This window comes from Tachysurus vachellii, chromosome 25, assembly GCF_030014155.1.
Source record: "Tachysurus vachellii isolate PV-2020 chromosome 25, HZAU_Pvac_v1, whole genome shotgun sequence".
In the NCBI taxonomy this organism is placed as follows: Eukaryota; Metazoa; Chordata; class Actinopteri; order Siluriformes; family Bagridae; genus Tachysurus; species Tachysurus vachellii.
This window is the reverse complement of record NC_083484.1, coordinates 3,038,576-3,054,447: the sequence shown is the minus strand read 5'-3', so window position 1 is coordinate 3,054,447 and position 15,872 is coordinate 3,038,576. Positions and strand designations below refer to the sequence as shown.

The following is a 15,872-nucleotide window of genomic DNA, read 5'->3' as shown; positions in this document are numbered from 1 at the left end:
TGCCAACCCATCGCAGGGCGCACACACACACACACTCATTCACTCACGCACTCACACACTACGCCAATCAACCTACCATGCATGTCTTTGGACCGGGGGAGGAAACCGGAGTACCCGGAGGAAACCCCCGAGGCGGGAGGAGGTGGAGGCAGGAATCGAACCCCAAACCCTGGAGGTGTGAGGCGAACGTGCTAACCACTAAGCCACCGTGCCCCCCATGTAGATATTTATATATAGATAATAACAAAATAAAAGGAAAACGAAATAAAATTTTAGCAAAATTTCAAATTACAAAAAAATGACAGCATTATAAATTAGTAGTATTTTTATTTAGTTGTCTTTACAGCACTGATGTTGCAGATACATTTTAAGAACCTTTAGTTATTAACCTAATCTCCTTGTTATGTTTTGGAGTGTCATTTATGTGTGTGGTAACAAGTTGAATCACCTTACAGGTCAGCTGAGCCACTTAGATAAAGTAATAGTTCACTGACATACTGTACAGCACATAAGGTTAAGATTTGTGCCTCAAATATTCTTAACATGTGCTTTTTAAGCTACACACTGAACAGTTTAAAGATGTCAGAAATATTTGCCAAATTTCTTTATACAAAGCTAAGGTTACATAAACATAGGGATGTATGCAGTTCCTCAGATGTTCTCTCGTACATCTTGGTTTCCTTCCAAAATCCTGAATGGACGCGTCTTCCTGTTATGTCGCATTGTAGAAGCCAACATTCTGTTTTCCTATTTCAGCTTAGACAAAAATTTATAAAATTTAATGTGGCCTAGGGCTTTTGAGCCACATGCACCAAATTCAGATATGTAGTAGATGCTGGTCTGAAGTTTGTTGCTATTACTTTTCTAAGCGATCCGAGTTCCGGTACTTCCGGTACCGGGTCTCAAATTGGCCCTTTTTCCCATAGACTCCCATTATAAACTTTGGAGGTTTATAACTCGGCAAGCTTTCGAACTATCTACACCAAACTCGGCCAGCTCCTTTAGGGTGATACTCTGAACAAACTATTAAATTGGTGTACCGACTGGCCTTTCGGTTGAGCCGCAGCCCCGCCCCCAAAATATGCAAAATCAAAAAACTTTTTACAACATGGACATGTGACATATCAAAACACTCAGAACAATGAGGGGAACTTCCTCACGTGTATTCTGATAATGTCACATGATGCCACGTGAAAATAAAAAAATTTGCACAACATGGGCATGTGACATATCAAAACACTCAGCACAATGAGGGGAACTGCCTCGCGGGTATTCTGATGACGTCACGTGATGTCTTCCTCAGGAGTATTTGGATGATGTCATATGCTCGTCTCCACTTGCCTCCAAATGTTTTGGCACCCTATTTTTCTGTCCACTTGCCTCCAAAAGTAACACTGACCCTTATGTCCACTCGCCTCCAAAAAGCACCGGCCTTTGCGAATACTTACCTCGCCAAAGCCAACATCAAAGTCTGTCGCGACGAACTTTAGAAATCTAGTTTATCCGTTGTTCCTGAGATACGTCTTGGATTTGTCTTCCAGTTCTTAGATCTTGTGAACTGAGGATCCCACTAAGACATCAGAAGGTAAAAGTAAAGACAAAGACAAGCAAGTAAAAAAGAAATAAATAACTCCAGAGCCAATGGAGAGTCCTGAGTTCAGAACAAGATGCGAGAGTCTTTACAAACAAAAGTCTAGAATTTAGACATTTTAAGGCTGAATGTAAAGTAAACTCTACACAACATGACTCGGATAGTTATTGTAACATGCCTTTTGTTTATGGTGGAACATGTCAAACTTTACGACAGACATTTACTGATTCTAACGGTATATAAAGAAATGCGGGTAAGAATCACTGCCTTATTTAGTTCAGAAATATGTACTACAGTCGTTATATATTTTTTTCCATAGGTAGATTAGTGACAGTGGATTGTGGCTGACATGCAGGTTCTTGTTTAATAGACGGTGAGTCCTGAGGTTAATGTTATTTATCATTTATGTGCCTTTGAGTTGTTACTCTGACACATTAATAATTGCTATTCTCATATTAAGATTGGACAAGATTAATTTAGCTAGTTAAAGATTTCTACATGCTTATTTGTGGACAGTACGGTAAAGCCATACTCTGTAGGGGTTCCACAAAAATTGAATCACCTCAAAGCATCGACTCAAAAGAATCAACTCAGTACAGTGATTCATGTTGGCCATCATATGTTTGTGTCTGTTACCGATTATCCTTCACATTTCCTCCAGGGTTCATCTCCATAATAAAACTCTGAAGTTTTAAAACTATAAAATATTACATTTATACAAAAAGGAGATAGACAAACTTTCTTTGAAATGATTCACTATCCACCATGTTCACAGGGCGCCAGATTGGATATAAACCCTACTCAATGGATATAACCCAGCTCAAATTGTACAAATAACACTTTCCCTAGTAACGTGTGTTTAAGTTTAATAAGATTTAATATTAAACGCTTCCTCAGATTGAATCACACCACATTAGAAATACCAGTCATAATTCCATATCGATTTGAGATTATTATTATTTTATTTTTTTTTGAGATTAAAAATAGCCCCAATGGGAGGGAAACTGTTCAGTCTCATAACACTGTTCACCTTTAACTGCCCCTGCTTGACAGCTTGGGCCACAGTGCTTCCCCTCTCCAGCTCTGGATGTGTTCGAGATAGATTTTTTTTCAGTTTTCTGTTTTTTTTGTGTCTCTGGGATTTCGGTTGATTTAAACGCCCTACTTCCTAAAGGTTGCTCAAGGTTAGTACACCAGGTGCTGCTTTTAAACACTGGAGAGTTACTAACAGATGACACATACATATTCATGATTATACAATGAAAAAAAGTTCAGTATAACCTTCGTTTAATTTTGCATGCTTGCGTTTTTACCGTGTCAGTAACAAAAATGCAGAGTTTGACCCCTTTGTTTTGCAGTGAAGATGTGAAGGTAGATTACAAAGCGCTGCAGTTAAAAATAGTCTGTACTGTATAGTGTAAATGTCTCCAGTTTGACAAACGATTTTTCCTTCCACTATAAACGAGTGAAGACTTTTCTGAACTTTACAATCCCCTGACAAGCTGCAAACCTTCACAGTATCATGTTTTAGGTGAAAACCCCTTGCCTATGTGTCTATGTTCAGTTTTATTATGTGTATACTTTTTTTATCAAGTCAATAAATATCTATTAATTCCACCAACGATTGAGCAACTCAGTAATTAAGTAATAATCGTGTGCTTTTGATGAATATTTTCAGCAATCAAAATTCAGTGCCAATTTCACTAAATGTTCATTTATTCCTAGTTATTATATGAATTCTCCAGCAACCTTCTAGCATTTTGGAGACTTACTAATTAAATAATGAAGTGTTTAAATAACGAATAATTGTATAAAATATTCGGTTTACTGTTTCTCCATTCTATTTAGTGCTGTGCTATTTTTATTTATTTTTTTAGGAGCCTGGTGTGTGTGATTTTTGATTATACACGATGGGGATCAAAGCAGCTCTTCCCAAGTATGAGCTCTATTTTTATTATGTGGTGCTGTCCCTGGCAATGCTCTGGGCTGCCAGTTGGATTTTTGAGGTGTCCAGCTGTAAGTCTGAAAACACACACACACACACACACACACGCACACGCACACGCACATGCACACGCAGTGTTCTACATGTACCAAACCAAGTTGAACAAAAAGTACACAAACTTTTTCAGCCTCCGCAGCATGTCAGCTATCATCCTGCTTCATTCCCCCCACCACACAGTTATTTATTTCTCCATCCCGAAGGACACATGGATCTTCTGTATTGTCTGAAAGGCCAGCGCAGTGGAGTAGGGCCAGGTGCTGAGAGCTATGCAGGCCATGCACCCCGGATCATGTGTCAGTATTAATACACTGTGCAGGGAAAGAAAAATAGGATGGTAACATTGTTTGTTGGTTCGAGGTCCTGGACTAACATGATTTAATGGATTGTATGAGAGGTTTTGTAGAAAAGAACCTCAAACGATCATTCATATTCTACAATAATTGTAAAATTTTCATCGCTGCTAGTTCAGTGAAATGAATAAAATAATTCATAACTATATTTTGGTTGTCCTTTTAAGCCAATGCAAACCGAAAGTCCTTGAAGTCCAACATCCAGCCCGGATGGTACTACTTTGGCAGAAAAATGGTGAGGTTTGATCTCTTCGCAGCTCTAACTATATCAACCATGTACTGTATGTGTACATTTAACTCTGGTTATATTACTGCAGGACACGGCTGATGTGGAGTGGATGATGTGGTTCTCTACGTTCCGTGAGCACATCATCTTTGCTCTCACTGGCCATGTCTTATTCGCCAAGATCTCCTCCATGCTGGCTCCTCAGGTACGTCTCAAACATCTACAGTATACAGTGCGTTGTTTATAGACTAGGGTTCATTCAGAATAATGCAATTATTGATGTATACAGTATGTTTATTATCTTAGATTATTTGATGCACAAAAATGGAGATAAGCTGCTGTTAAGACTATCCAGGAACCTATTTACTTGGCTAACATTAGTCTCTGATTTAAAATGATTTGGTATGTGATGTTTTAAAATATACTTGTGGATAACAAAGCGCACGTCCTCACACTCAATGTCCGTGTCACTTAATGCAGTTCCGTTCTCTGGTCTTCATGGTCTACGGTGTTCTTGCTGTTCTTACGAGTATGGGTTGGACCTACGTGACGCTCATCCTCTCTCACTGTGTGCTGCTCTACAGCATCTCACTCGTCAAACTCCGGTGGCTCTGCTTCACCGCCGGACTCGTCACGCTCGCTACTTTTAAGATGGAGCCGTTTGTTTCATGGCAGGTAGATATCACAAAGAATAAACATATCTACCAAATCTAGTATTCAATATATTCCAGTCGTCCATCTGTCCGGTTCTTAATTTTCCACACAGGACCTCATGAGATGCTTTCTTCTTCTCATATGTCTGTACATTATCATGCATCACATCAACTTCCTGAATCCTAGCTGAATTTTAGCTTCTGCTTAGTTCCCAATGTTTGTTCATTCCTGTCACTGATTTGCAGGCTGGGTTCGTGACCGGAGACTTTGCTCTGCGCCCGGTGCTGTTCTACGGCGGCTGCGGCTTCACCATCATGCGGTGTATGAGCTTTGCTTTGGAGAACTGTGAGAGGAAAGAGGGTCACTACAGCATCCTAGAGCTGCTCAAGTACAACTTCTACCTCCCCTTCTTCTACTTCGGACCCATCATGACCTTCGATAAATTCTATATCCAGGTATGCAGTTCATCACTAGTCCAACATGTTAAGATATGCCTTATAATACACAAAGAACCCACTGGACCAGAACCTCATGTCTTCTTGTCTGACACAGGCTAATAATCCAGACTTGGGACGTAAAGAGAGAGAGATGTGGGACATTTCTATCCAGGCTTTATTAAACTTGGGAGTTATCATCATAATGGCCATCATCTTCCACTTCATGTATATTCTGACCCTTCCGAGTGACATGAAGCTGTTGAAACACCTCTCAGACTGGACTATTGGTACGTATGTGATCTGTTCGAATCCACTTAATGCTTTAATTGATCATTTAATTGAGCCTTAAGGCCAGCGCTCTGTCTCATCTCTCTCCAGCGGGATTAGCGTACGTGAATCTGGTGTACGACTGGGTGAAAGCCGCAGTGATGTTCGGTGTTATAAACACAGTGTCTCGACTGGACCATCTAGACCCTCCCAAACCTCCCAAATGCATCACGATGCTCTACGTCTTCTCCGAAACGTCAGTTTTCACCTCAACTGTTCACGTTCACTTGTTTAATGTGTTCAATAAACACACAATCATGAGAGTTGATCTTTTTTTAAAGGCACTTTGATCGAGGAATCAATGACTGGCTCTGCAAGTAAGTGTCGGAAAATCTTCTCTACTTTATAGAGGCTCAGAGTTCAATATTTTCCTCAGTTAATAATTATTATGTATACATAGTTATTAAAACTACTACTATTTATTTTTTCTACCTGTCTAAGAAACTATTATATGAACTGTTACTGCATATTATCATATATTCAGGCCAGATTGTGCCTTAACATGCTGAAACATAACAGATATAGTATTATCTAGATTTTGGGAATAGATTATATAATATAGCCAGATTGCTCTAATCTAAATGAAATGGAGCAACAGTTTTCATTTAAAATGCGATGCTGATTAACGTGGAAAACATTAAGTTTGAGTGTTTTCAACATTGTAGAATTGTTTCATATGGAAAACCTCTCTTTTACAAAATATAAAGTTATCTGTAAAGTCAGAATGGAAACAAATCTGAAATATGAGGCAGAAGAATATTTGTGCTATAAATGTTAAAATATATTGAAAGAAATCTTTATTATGTGGCAATAGTGTGCCCCTTTTTGTGTATTTTAGACTGTATCTACTGTCTGAATTATTGTGCAGTGATGCAGTGTGTAAAGCTGCAGCATTCAGATGAAAATTAACTTTGCAGGTACGTGTATAATTACCTCGGGGGTAAACATGATAACATGCTGGACGAGTTGTTCGCCTCGGTCTGCACGTACGGCATCACGGCGCTGTGGCTCGGGCCGAGCTGGGTCGTCTTCCTCTGGGCTTTCTTCAACTGCTTCGGCCTCAACTTTGAGCTGTGGATGGCCAAGTTCTTCTCCACTGAACCTTTCTTTACCATTGAGGTACGATCGTGGAAAAAGTTGCGGAAGGAAACACTGGAGAGAAGAATATTATAGCGACAAAAGAGATGTACACCCTGAAGTTATTAGAATTCATTAGAATCAGGGAATTTATATATTTATTTATTAATTTTTTTACATTTTGATATTTTTATACGACATTTCAAGTGGCATTTCATGTGTCTTATTGTATGTAGCATTAGCTGTCTTTCAGTTATAAGGACTTATAAGGACTTTCAGTACAGGACAGTAATGGCACATATGTAATGACTTTCTATGGGAGCTGTTCCATGCACCCGAGTGGAAGAGCGGATGTGTATGAGGTCACATGACACGTCTCGGGAACAGATCTGTGTAAAATCTCTGGTCATTTAGGAAAAATGCACGTTACTAGATTGTGTTAATTTTTGCAGTAGCGAAATCCTGAACTGAAGAACTAATTTATAAAGATACAATTATTTAACCCTTGTATGATGTTCGGGTCTGTGGGACCCATATTCATAAACATTAATAGTTTTGTAAAACTTTGCTTCCTTGTAAATTTGTTGATTTTTTCCCAGTCATAAATTGATTAAATTTGATTTTCTTTTTTTTTATTACATTTTATTAAAAAACAGCAAAAAACGAGTAGCACTTTCATTAAAAAATGTAATGTAATAAAGGTAAAGGGCAAATATTAACCATATATGCTGTTTATATTGCTTGTCATTGGGATGAAGTAAACATCTGTAAAGTATTTTAACATAAAATTTTTGATTGTGTTGAATTAAAAACCCTAAAATGCAGCGGGTCAAACAGACCCACGAACACTGGCTGAGTAACAAAAATACAAACAACATACAAGGGTTAACAGGACTAAGCATCGTATTTTTAAAAAATCTCACTACTTATTTTGTATTTCACCAAATTAGCTAAATAGTCATTTTTTCATGTATTCCTGTTTTGTGGATTAAGATAAGCCGAACTGTGTCAATTGCATTGTTTTGTAATTCTGCCCCAGACGGCGATGTCTGAATCCATGTCTCGCAGAATTAGAGCTGTGTTCAATGCTTTCAACTTCTGGTGTATCGTCCTGTACAACCTCCTGGTCCTCAACAGTCTTGACTTTGTGAAGCTTGTTGCTAAGAGATTACTGCTGAAAGGTAAAAACCTGTCCAATGTGTGTCCAGCTAAATCTGTATGTAACTGTGTGACTTCATGGTTCAGCCACATGACCACAGATTTAAGCCACAGTTTAACCAAAAATCACTGCTTTCCAAATGTCTCAATAAACCCAAACTAGCATTATAAAATGTCTAGTAACTTTATAGTATAGTCATTTAAAAATAAATTAAAACAATATCAAGTATAAATATCTTACTTTCGGCACTTTAACTCCCTTCTTTAATTCCGTATTTCTTTTAATCATATTGTACCTGTGTCTCCTCCTTACAGGTTTCCCTTTATCCACCATCACAGTGATGTTTGTGACCTACTGCTTGGTGCAGATAATAAAAGAGAGAGAAAGGAAGCAGGCTCTGATTTATGACCCTGATCCTGTACCTCCTCCTGTCCCAGTCCCACCTCCAGTTACCGTCAAACCTCAAACCGAGGCCTCGGCCGCTGCTGGGGACCCCGACAAGGAAAAGTCAGAGTAGGAAGACATTACTCTGTTAAACTGTTGGGTTTGAGTTGCATATGGCAAAAATATATACCTGAAAAAAATGGACAACTCAGACTGACATAACAGAATGTATATGGTGTGTTTTTATACAGAACAAATACACAATAACACTGTAATGAACCTTAAAGATTTTTAACAAACACACTTCGCATGAACAATTTATCCTTACAGTTTTTACATAATGCCTCTGTTTACTGGAATATGATGAAAGATATCTTACAACTGTACAGAAATAAAAAGACGGAAAGATTGTGTGTTATTGTGTGTATTAGCAACTTTATTTATATATTATAAAAACCTGAAGGGGAATCATTTCACTACTAAAATGAAGTGTGACAGAAACCTGCTCTAATATTAGATTTTATCATCTGACACATTCTTCTTTAAACCTTCTATCACACCAGGTCTCAAATCGAACTGAGAGATTCACATAATGACTCATAGGATTATTTTTGTTTATCCCCTAACACCCCCCCCCCCCTATTGCTCATCACCTTAATTAAGTAATTAAGTAATTATAAATCTTTTAAAATTCTTTTGTATCATGTATAAAATAAAGCTTTCTAATCCTACGTACATTTATATCTTGTGCAGTATTTACATCAGATTTCTGCAGTTTTGTGGAAAAAAAATTGTTTTGTATGATTTAACTAGTTTCCTTAGTTCTAAAGAGGTTTACCAGCTAACTCGGTTGTCCAAATCTACACACTAATGATCACCACAAAACCCCGATCAACCCTGAGATCTGTGGAAAATAAATATTACACATGAATATAAAATAGACTTGTTTTTAAAGTAGCTGAAACACTGAATTAGACAAGAGCTTGAAAAAAAATCAATTAATGAAATCTATACATTTTACAAATCGCAAAATAAACAACAGTGAAATAAATGAAAATAAACTAAGCTTCGAACTAAGAGAAAGAAACCCAGAAGGTTCATAAATTAAATCTAAATGTACATTATTCACTAAATACTACGGCTGATTATCTGCCTACAGTGAAACTAATCTGAAAGGAACAGTAGGGTTCTTCATGCCAGAGGGATGAGCAGGATAACTTTGTCTCTCTGGAGGAACTCTTAAAGGGTCTATATGGAAACCTACAGTACATGTGTTTTTTTTTTGGACTGTATGGTATGATATTGGGTATATATTTGGTTCCTTGATGGTTCTTTAAAGAGTTAAGTTCCAGCTTTCTAAAAGAAGTCTACTTGGGATCTACTCTGAAAGGAAAGTCTATGTTGTAGTACTGCACCAACAGATGGTTCCCCCAAAACATGAAGGAACCTTTAGAGTACTAGATGGAACATTTTTCAAAAGATACATAATGAGAATGACATATAGTAGCACTGTTAAAACCACTGATCTCAGCTACCTGCCCCGTGCCCATATGACACAGAAAAAGCTGCTGCCTCATAGGAGGCGGTGTGTCAGCTGTTGTGCTTGTATCTCTAATGTACCAGAATAGCCTCCACACCCTGTGAGGGCTTTACCTATAAATAGACTTCTAGATAGAGTTTGGTTGAAGAGTTGAGACAGCTGAGGAAGTCTGCTAACCAGGCCCTGCCTCATTTTTCTGGATTGGACACTGACAGAAGCAGAGCTGGGATAAGTGCTGCCCGAAAGCCTGGTAGATCCTGTATTGAGGTTGCTACAGAATTCAAACAGCCATGGCTCTGCCAATCGACCCCATGGAGGAGCCTCGGATGTACCAGCAGACGCTGCTGCAGGATGGCCTCTGTGACCTGCTGGAAAATGACACCATGGTGGACTGTGTGCTGAAGATCAAGGACAAGGAGTTCCCCTGCCATCGCCTGGTGCTGGCTGCTTGTAGCTCCTACTTCCGGGCATTTTTTAAATCAGGTGTGGAAGCTAGCAAACAGCGTGAGATTGTCCTGGAGGATGTTGAACCTGGTGTCATGGGAATGATTCTAAAATACCTCTACACATCAAGCATCAATGTGACTGAGAAGAATGTACAAGACATCTTCGCAATCGCCAACATGCTGCAGATTCCTTCCATTTTCACAGTGTGTGTCTCCTTCCTCCAGAAGCGCTTGAGTTTGAGCAACTGCCTGGCCATCTTTCGCCTGGGATTGATGCTCGACTGCCCTCGGTTGGCTGTCTCAGCCAGGAATTTCGCATGCGAGCGTTTTCAGCTGATCACACGAGATGAGGAGTTCCTACAGCTAAATCCCAGTGAGTTAGCAGCCATCTTGGCCTCGAACTCACTGAACGTGGAAACGGAGCAGGCCGTATTTGAAGCTCTGCTCAAATGGGTGGGCTGTGACAAGGACAGCCGCCTTGAGAAACTTCCCAAACTACTGGACTGTGTACGTTTCCGTCTTATCCCTGAGGACTATTTTGCAGAGCAGGTGGAGCAACATGAGTGGCTGAGATCTAACCCAGAAAATACCAAGAAGCTGCAGCTGGTCAAAGATGCCTATGCTGGAAAGCTTCCAGAAGTCAAGAAGACCAATAAAAAAAGCAAGGAGAAGAAGACAGAAGAAGAAGATGGTGAAGAGGAGGAAGAAGAGGATCAAGAAGAATTACTTCCTGGAATCCTGAATGATAATTTAAGATTTGGGATGTTTCTCAGAGACGTAATATTCATGATAAGTGACACAAGTTCAGTGGCTTATGACCCTACAGGAAATGACTGCTATGTGGCGTCAATATCCAGCCAGATTCCCAAAAACCACTGCAGCATTGTTACTAAAGAGAACCAGATCTTTGTGGCTGGTGGACTTTTCTTCAATGAACAGAATGAAGAGGAGCAGCTAAACTCCTACTTTTTACAGGTACATTCAATACATACCTTAGAAAATGTAGAAAATGTTTAAAGATGTTCCCATGATGTAGACCTGAGAATCACCTCTACACAATAATGTAGACTTGAGAATCACCTCTTACCCCTGACAGTTTGACCCTGCAAGTTCTGATTGGATTGGAATGCCACCCATGCCCTCACCCCGCTTCCTGTTTAGCATGGGCGAAGCAGAGAACTCCATCTTTGTAATCGGTGGTAAGGAGTTAAAGGAGGGAGAACAAACATTGGACTCAGTCCTAATTTATGACAGACAGTGAGTATTTAACGTTTGAGAGTATTTAACAGATATATGCATTAGATATATCATGATACAGTACTTCAAACATTTATAATTTCTTTAAAAAGGTCTCTCAGATGGGGAGAGTCGGTTCCTCTCCCCTATGCGGTATATGCCCATGGAACAGTGTCTCACAATGGAATTGTGTATGTTATAGGAGGAAAAACAGACAGCAAGTAAGTTCTCCTTGATCAAAAGTCCTAGTCTTAATTTCCTAACTTTTGTTCATTCTGACACAAGACTGGTTTCTTGCCTTGCTTGTAGGCAATGTTTGAACAGAGTTTGTGCTTATGATGCAAAGAACGGTGAATGGAAGGATCTGGCTCCGATGAAGACTGAACGATCGCTGTTTGGCGTCACCGTTTATAAGGAAAAGATCTACGTGGCTGGAGGTGTTTTAGAGACCGGCCTCACTGGCACCACGGAGGTTTACGACATTAAATCAAACACGTCAGTGCAACGATTTGACACTTTGACAAGTTGACACAGGGCTAAAATAATGAAGATTGGCATCTAATCAAAATAGAAGTAGATTGAATGACGGATTAAGTTCTATATTTTCAGGTGGTCAGAGTTTGTCGAGTTTCCTCAGGAGCGCAGCTCTCTCAGTCTGATCACGGCGGATAACAGCATCTACGCTGTGGGTGGCTTCGCAGTGTTTCCAGGTGAAAACAGTGAGGAACTTGCACCAAGAGAGATGACTGACATTTGGAGGTACAGTAAACAATTGGGTCAAAATGTTGGTAACACATAAGGGCACATTTCTTGTAGCTTAAAGTTGATGTCAGAGATTTTTAGTTAGTTAAGAAACCTTGTAATCATTGGCCAATTTTTCCTCACATTTTAGCAGCTGCTAATAAAAGAAGTAACAAGGAGAAACTTTGGTCCCTTTTAAGACTCTTTAAAGCGGATAGAAATCCAAATTAAGTAGGCCGCCAACATCCAACCAATGCTGACTGGAAGGCATCTTTACTTTCTTGTCATTATGAAGGCATCTATCTTGTATGCATATACTGTACGGGAAGTCGTGGCCTAATGGTAAGAGAGTTTGACTCCTAACCCTAAGGTTGTGGGTTCAATTCTCGGGCCGGCAATACCACGACTGAGGTGCCCTTGAGCAAGTCACCGAACCCCCACCAACTGCTCCCCGGGCGCTGCAGCATAAATCGCTGCCCACTGCTCTGCGTGTGTGTTCACGGTGTGTGTGTGCACTTTGGATGGGTTAAATGCAGAGAACAAATTCTGAGTATGGGTCACCGTACTTAGCTGTATGTCACGTCACGTCACGTCTTTTCTCGGGGGTGATGAAATGAGCAGCATTTGGTTTGAGTTTCAGTTTTAAATCAACTTGTGCCAGAGCCAACCAAAATCTCTAACTATACAATGAGACTGACATCAAAAATACTTTGACCATCTAAAATAAATGAGCACTAAAGCAACATGATATGCTTTTCCACAGGTATGATGAAAGTGAGAGAAAGTGGAATGGTATCCTGAGAGAGATTCGCTATGCTTCCGGTGCCACAGTGTTAGGTGTTCGTCTCAACACGCTGAGACTCACTAAAATGTGAATCATGAAACCAACTGTTTATTCTCAATTTTTTTTTATTTATTTTTCTAATAATTTTTGGTTTTATTAGATAGCAAGCATGACATATGACTATAAGAGCACTAAGACTGGAACTGTGCATTTTTTTTTTCCATTGACAAGTTTTAGTTAATATGTTTTTTAATATTCTCTCACAGTTGGCACCAACAAGAAGTGTTCACTGGTTCTGCTTGACTTATATCAGACCAAAAACTGAATAAAAGAATAAAAACACTGACTTTTGTGCACTCACAATATCATTCTAGCATCTTACTCCCATCCACAGAAAAAAAATTAATACCAAATGTTAATGCTATTAAGGTTATATAAAATTTTCTCAATGGAGGCTTCAAAATTATTTTAATTTCCAAATGATTTTAATGTTAAAGTAATTCTGCATCATCCTGGATCAATTCTGGTTCTTATTTCCTATAGTACAGGAAAATCTTGGGCTTCAAATAATAGACATAATTCTATTTTTCACTGTTATTATTGTTACTTAACAATGTACTGTATGTCACCTACAGTAATTAGAGTTCAACTGCAGAAGGTTCTCCATAAAGCTGTTGCATTTCTGCATAATACAATATATCAGATCAATACTGTAAACAATTATCAATGAGAAAGGACAAGAACGATGATGTACAGATGTAAACACTCACATACACTTTGATGGTTTGGTATATGATTTAATTTAGTTTGCTATTAAAATTAATCTTAGTTTTGCTCTGTTACAGACAGGATAAATGGCACAAAATGCAGATTAATGTATTAGCACCTCTAGACACTAGCGTCTTTGTATTGTTTTTAGTACCGAGTTTACAAAACCAACATGACTACTGCGTACATGAGACTTTTACACACTCAGAGTATTAAGATATTGAGTTTACATGGTAAAAGTAGGAAATGATGCAGGAACACTCACTCGAGAATGGTTAAATAGATATTTAAGGAATAATAAGTAGATTACAAGATATTAAGATTCGTTTTTTTTTTTTGTTTTTTTTTTTAAAGTGACTATATCTTTGATTTGGCTATAATGTTACGTGGCTCAAATCATACACTGATTATAAAACAACTTTCAAAATGCAAGTCCTTTTATGCTCCTGTTTCACTCTTTAACACAATAAACACTGAAGACCCAGAACATGATGACCTCCACACACACAATCCAACTCATTCAGTGTAAACACTCTCTATTGGCATATCAATGGTTATAGATCTGATTTCATGAAATCATATACATGTATTCAAAAAATATGAATTTAAAGGCCACAAATTCCTAACTTAGGCTTAACTAGCAGCAAATCTAAACCAGAAAAAAAAAAAAAAAATCAAATACAGGTCAATTTCATTCTTTATAAACTTAATATGATAAAACAGTGGAAGAAAAAAGCCATCCTTATGAAATTAGAATAATATAATAATATATAATGGTGTAATTTGCTTTCTTAAAATAAGAATCAACAAAACTTTGACATTTTTTTTAAATGTTCAAATTTAAAAAAAAAAAAAAAAAAAAAAAAAGATCCCATTAAAGTGCATACAAAAAAAAATGCTTTGTAAAAACTTCAATAATTTGCAGATACATGATTAAAAAGACCAGTTATTACGCTCTCATCGGGGCGCTTGAACAGCTTAACATGGTTAGAAATATATTTATTTAACCAAATATCTGCATTTCTCTCAATTTTTATTTAAAATAAAGACCAGTTTTAATAACTGTGTAATATCAAAGTGGCTGAACAACAAAGTGCACAATTTTATTTTTATTTTGAATGAAGAGAAAGGCAGAAATCTAGTTTAGTGCAGCTGAATACTGTGAGAACATCCTACCAGGAGTGTGTGCAAATGATAAAACATCTTGAACCTTAGGAGAAAGGCATGTGCCGGTATGAAAACCTTTAATAAAACAACTCCACATGATTTGCCCCCAATATTACAGCAATATTTAATTTTTTTTAAATAACACAGGCTTCACACAGTCAAATGTCATTTCAAACATTTGCAGGTTGTAGAATTTCTTTGCACGATAACTGAATATTTATTACATCTTTATTAAAGTTCACACGACAAAGAAAAAACGTTTGCGATAATTAATCAATGATATTAATGCTACGCTTGCTGAATGTTTGTTATTTACATTTATTCAACATCCAGTTGTTGTTAATAATGAATTTGGAGGGTATTTGTAATCTTTATTATATCTGAGATTATATTTGGGTCATTTTTCATTATCTGGGAATGAACTCTGAACCAGCAGCCATACCGAGTCACATAGAATTATAAATCTATAGGGATTTTACTTAATATCATTAATTTATTTTATTTATTTTATTTAGTCCACTTGAAATGGAAAAATGGTATTTTGAAATAAATATCAAGCCCCTTTAAATATCTTCCGCCATGTTTTTTGGGCTTTCATGAAATTCTCATCTGGTGAACAGAATTATGGGATCGCATCACTGATCATTCATATCCTATAAAAGAAAGCAGTTTTTAATGCTATTTTTACGCTGCTTTTTGAACGAGTCAGACTTTATCTCAGCAGCTGAAACAGTGGCCCAAAAATAGAGCCCTGTGCAGAACCGAATGGAGGCTTGGTGATGATCTTGAACACTGATGTGTCCTTGATAACGATACTGTCCCTGTTGAAGACACAGATTATCACCACATGTCTAAATCTCTTCATTTCATTCTATTCCCTTCCCATGCTTTAACACCTCTACAACTTATTACTCTTCATACAGGAAAAGCTATAAAGCACCAATAGAGGTTAATCTCTGGGTGTCACAGAAATAAAGCAC

General features: G+C 38.0%; 2 protein-coding genes across 2 annotated transcripts; both read left to right on the top strand.

Moving 5' to 3' along the window:
• Positions 1 to 2,637: 2,637 nt before the first annotated feature.
• On the top strand, positions 2,638 to 8,614 carry hhatlb (hedgehog acyltransferase like, b). Its single transcript, XM_060862219.1, has 12 exons — positions 2,638 to 2,775; positions 3,469 to 3,607; positions 4,114 to 4,181; positions 4,264 to 4,377; positions 4,653 to 4,847; positions 5,072 to 5,281; positions 5,379 to 5,550; positions 5,642 to 5,786; positions 5,872 to 5,907; positions 6,508 to 6,709; positions 7,707 to 7,848; positions 8,141 to 8,614. Exons 2-12 carry the CDS (start codon positions 3,502 to 3,504, stop codon positions 8,341 to 8,343), a joined length of 1,593 nt encoding a protein of 530 aa, XP_060718202.1. The 5' UTR covers positions 2,638 to 2,775; positions 3,469 to 3,501; the 3' UTR covers positions 8,344 to 8,614.
• Positions 8,615 to 9,913: 1,299 nt separating this feature from the next.
• On the top strand, positions 9,914 to 13,231 carry klhl40b (kelch-like family member 40b). Its single transcript, XM_060862218.1, has 6 exons — positions 9,914 to 11,171; positions 11,293 to 11,453; positions 11,546 to 11,653; positions 11,742 to 11,927; positions 12,042 to 12,191; positions 12,937 to 13,231. The coding sequence occupies exons 1-6, from the start codon at positions 10,041 to 10,043 to the stop codon at positions 13,046 to 13,048; spliced, it is 1,848 nt and encodes a 615-aa protein (XP_060718201.1). The 5' UTR covers positions 9,914 to 10,040; the 3' UTR covers positions 13,049 to 13,231.
• Positions 13,232 to 15,872: the final 2,641 nt, after the last annotated feature.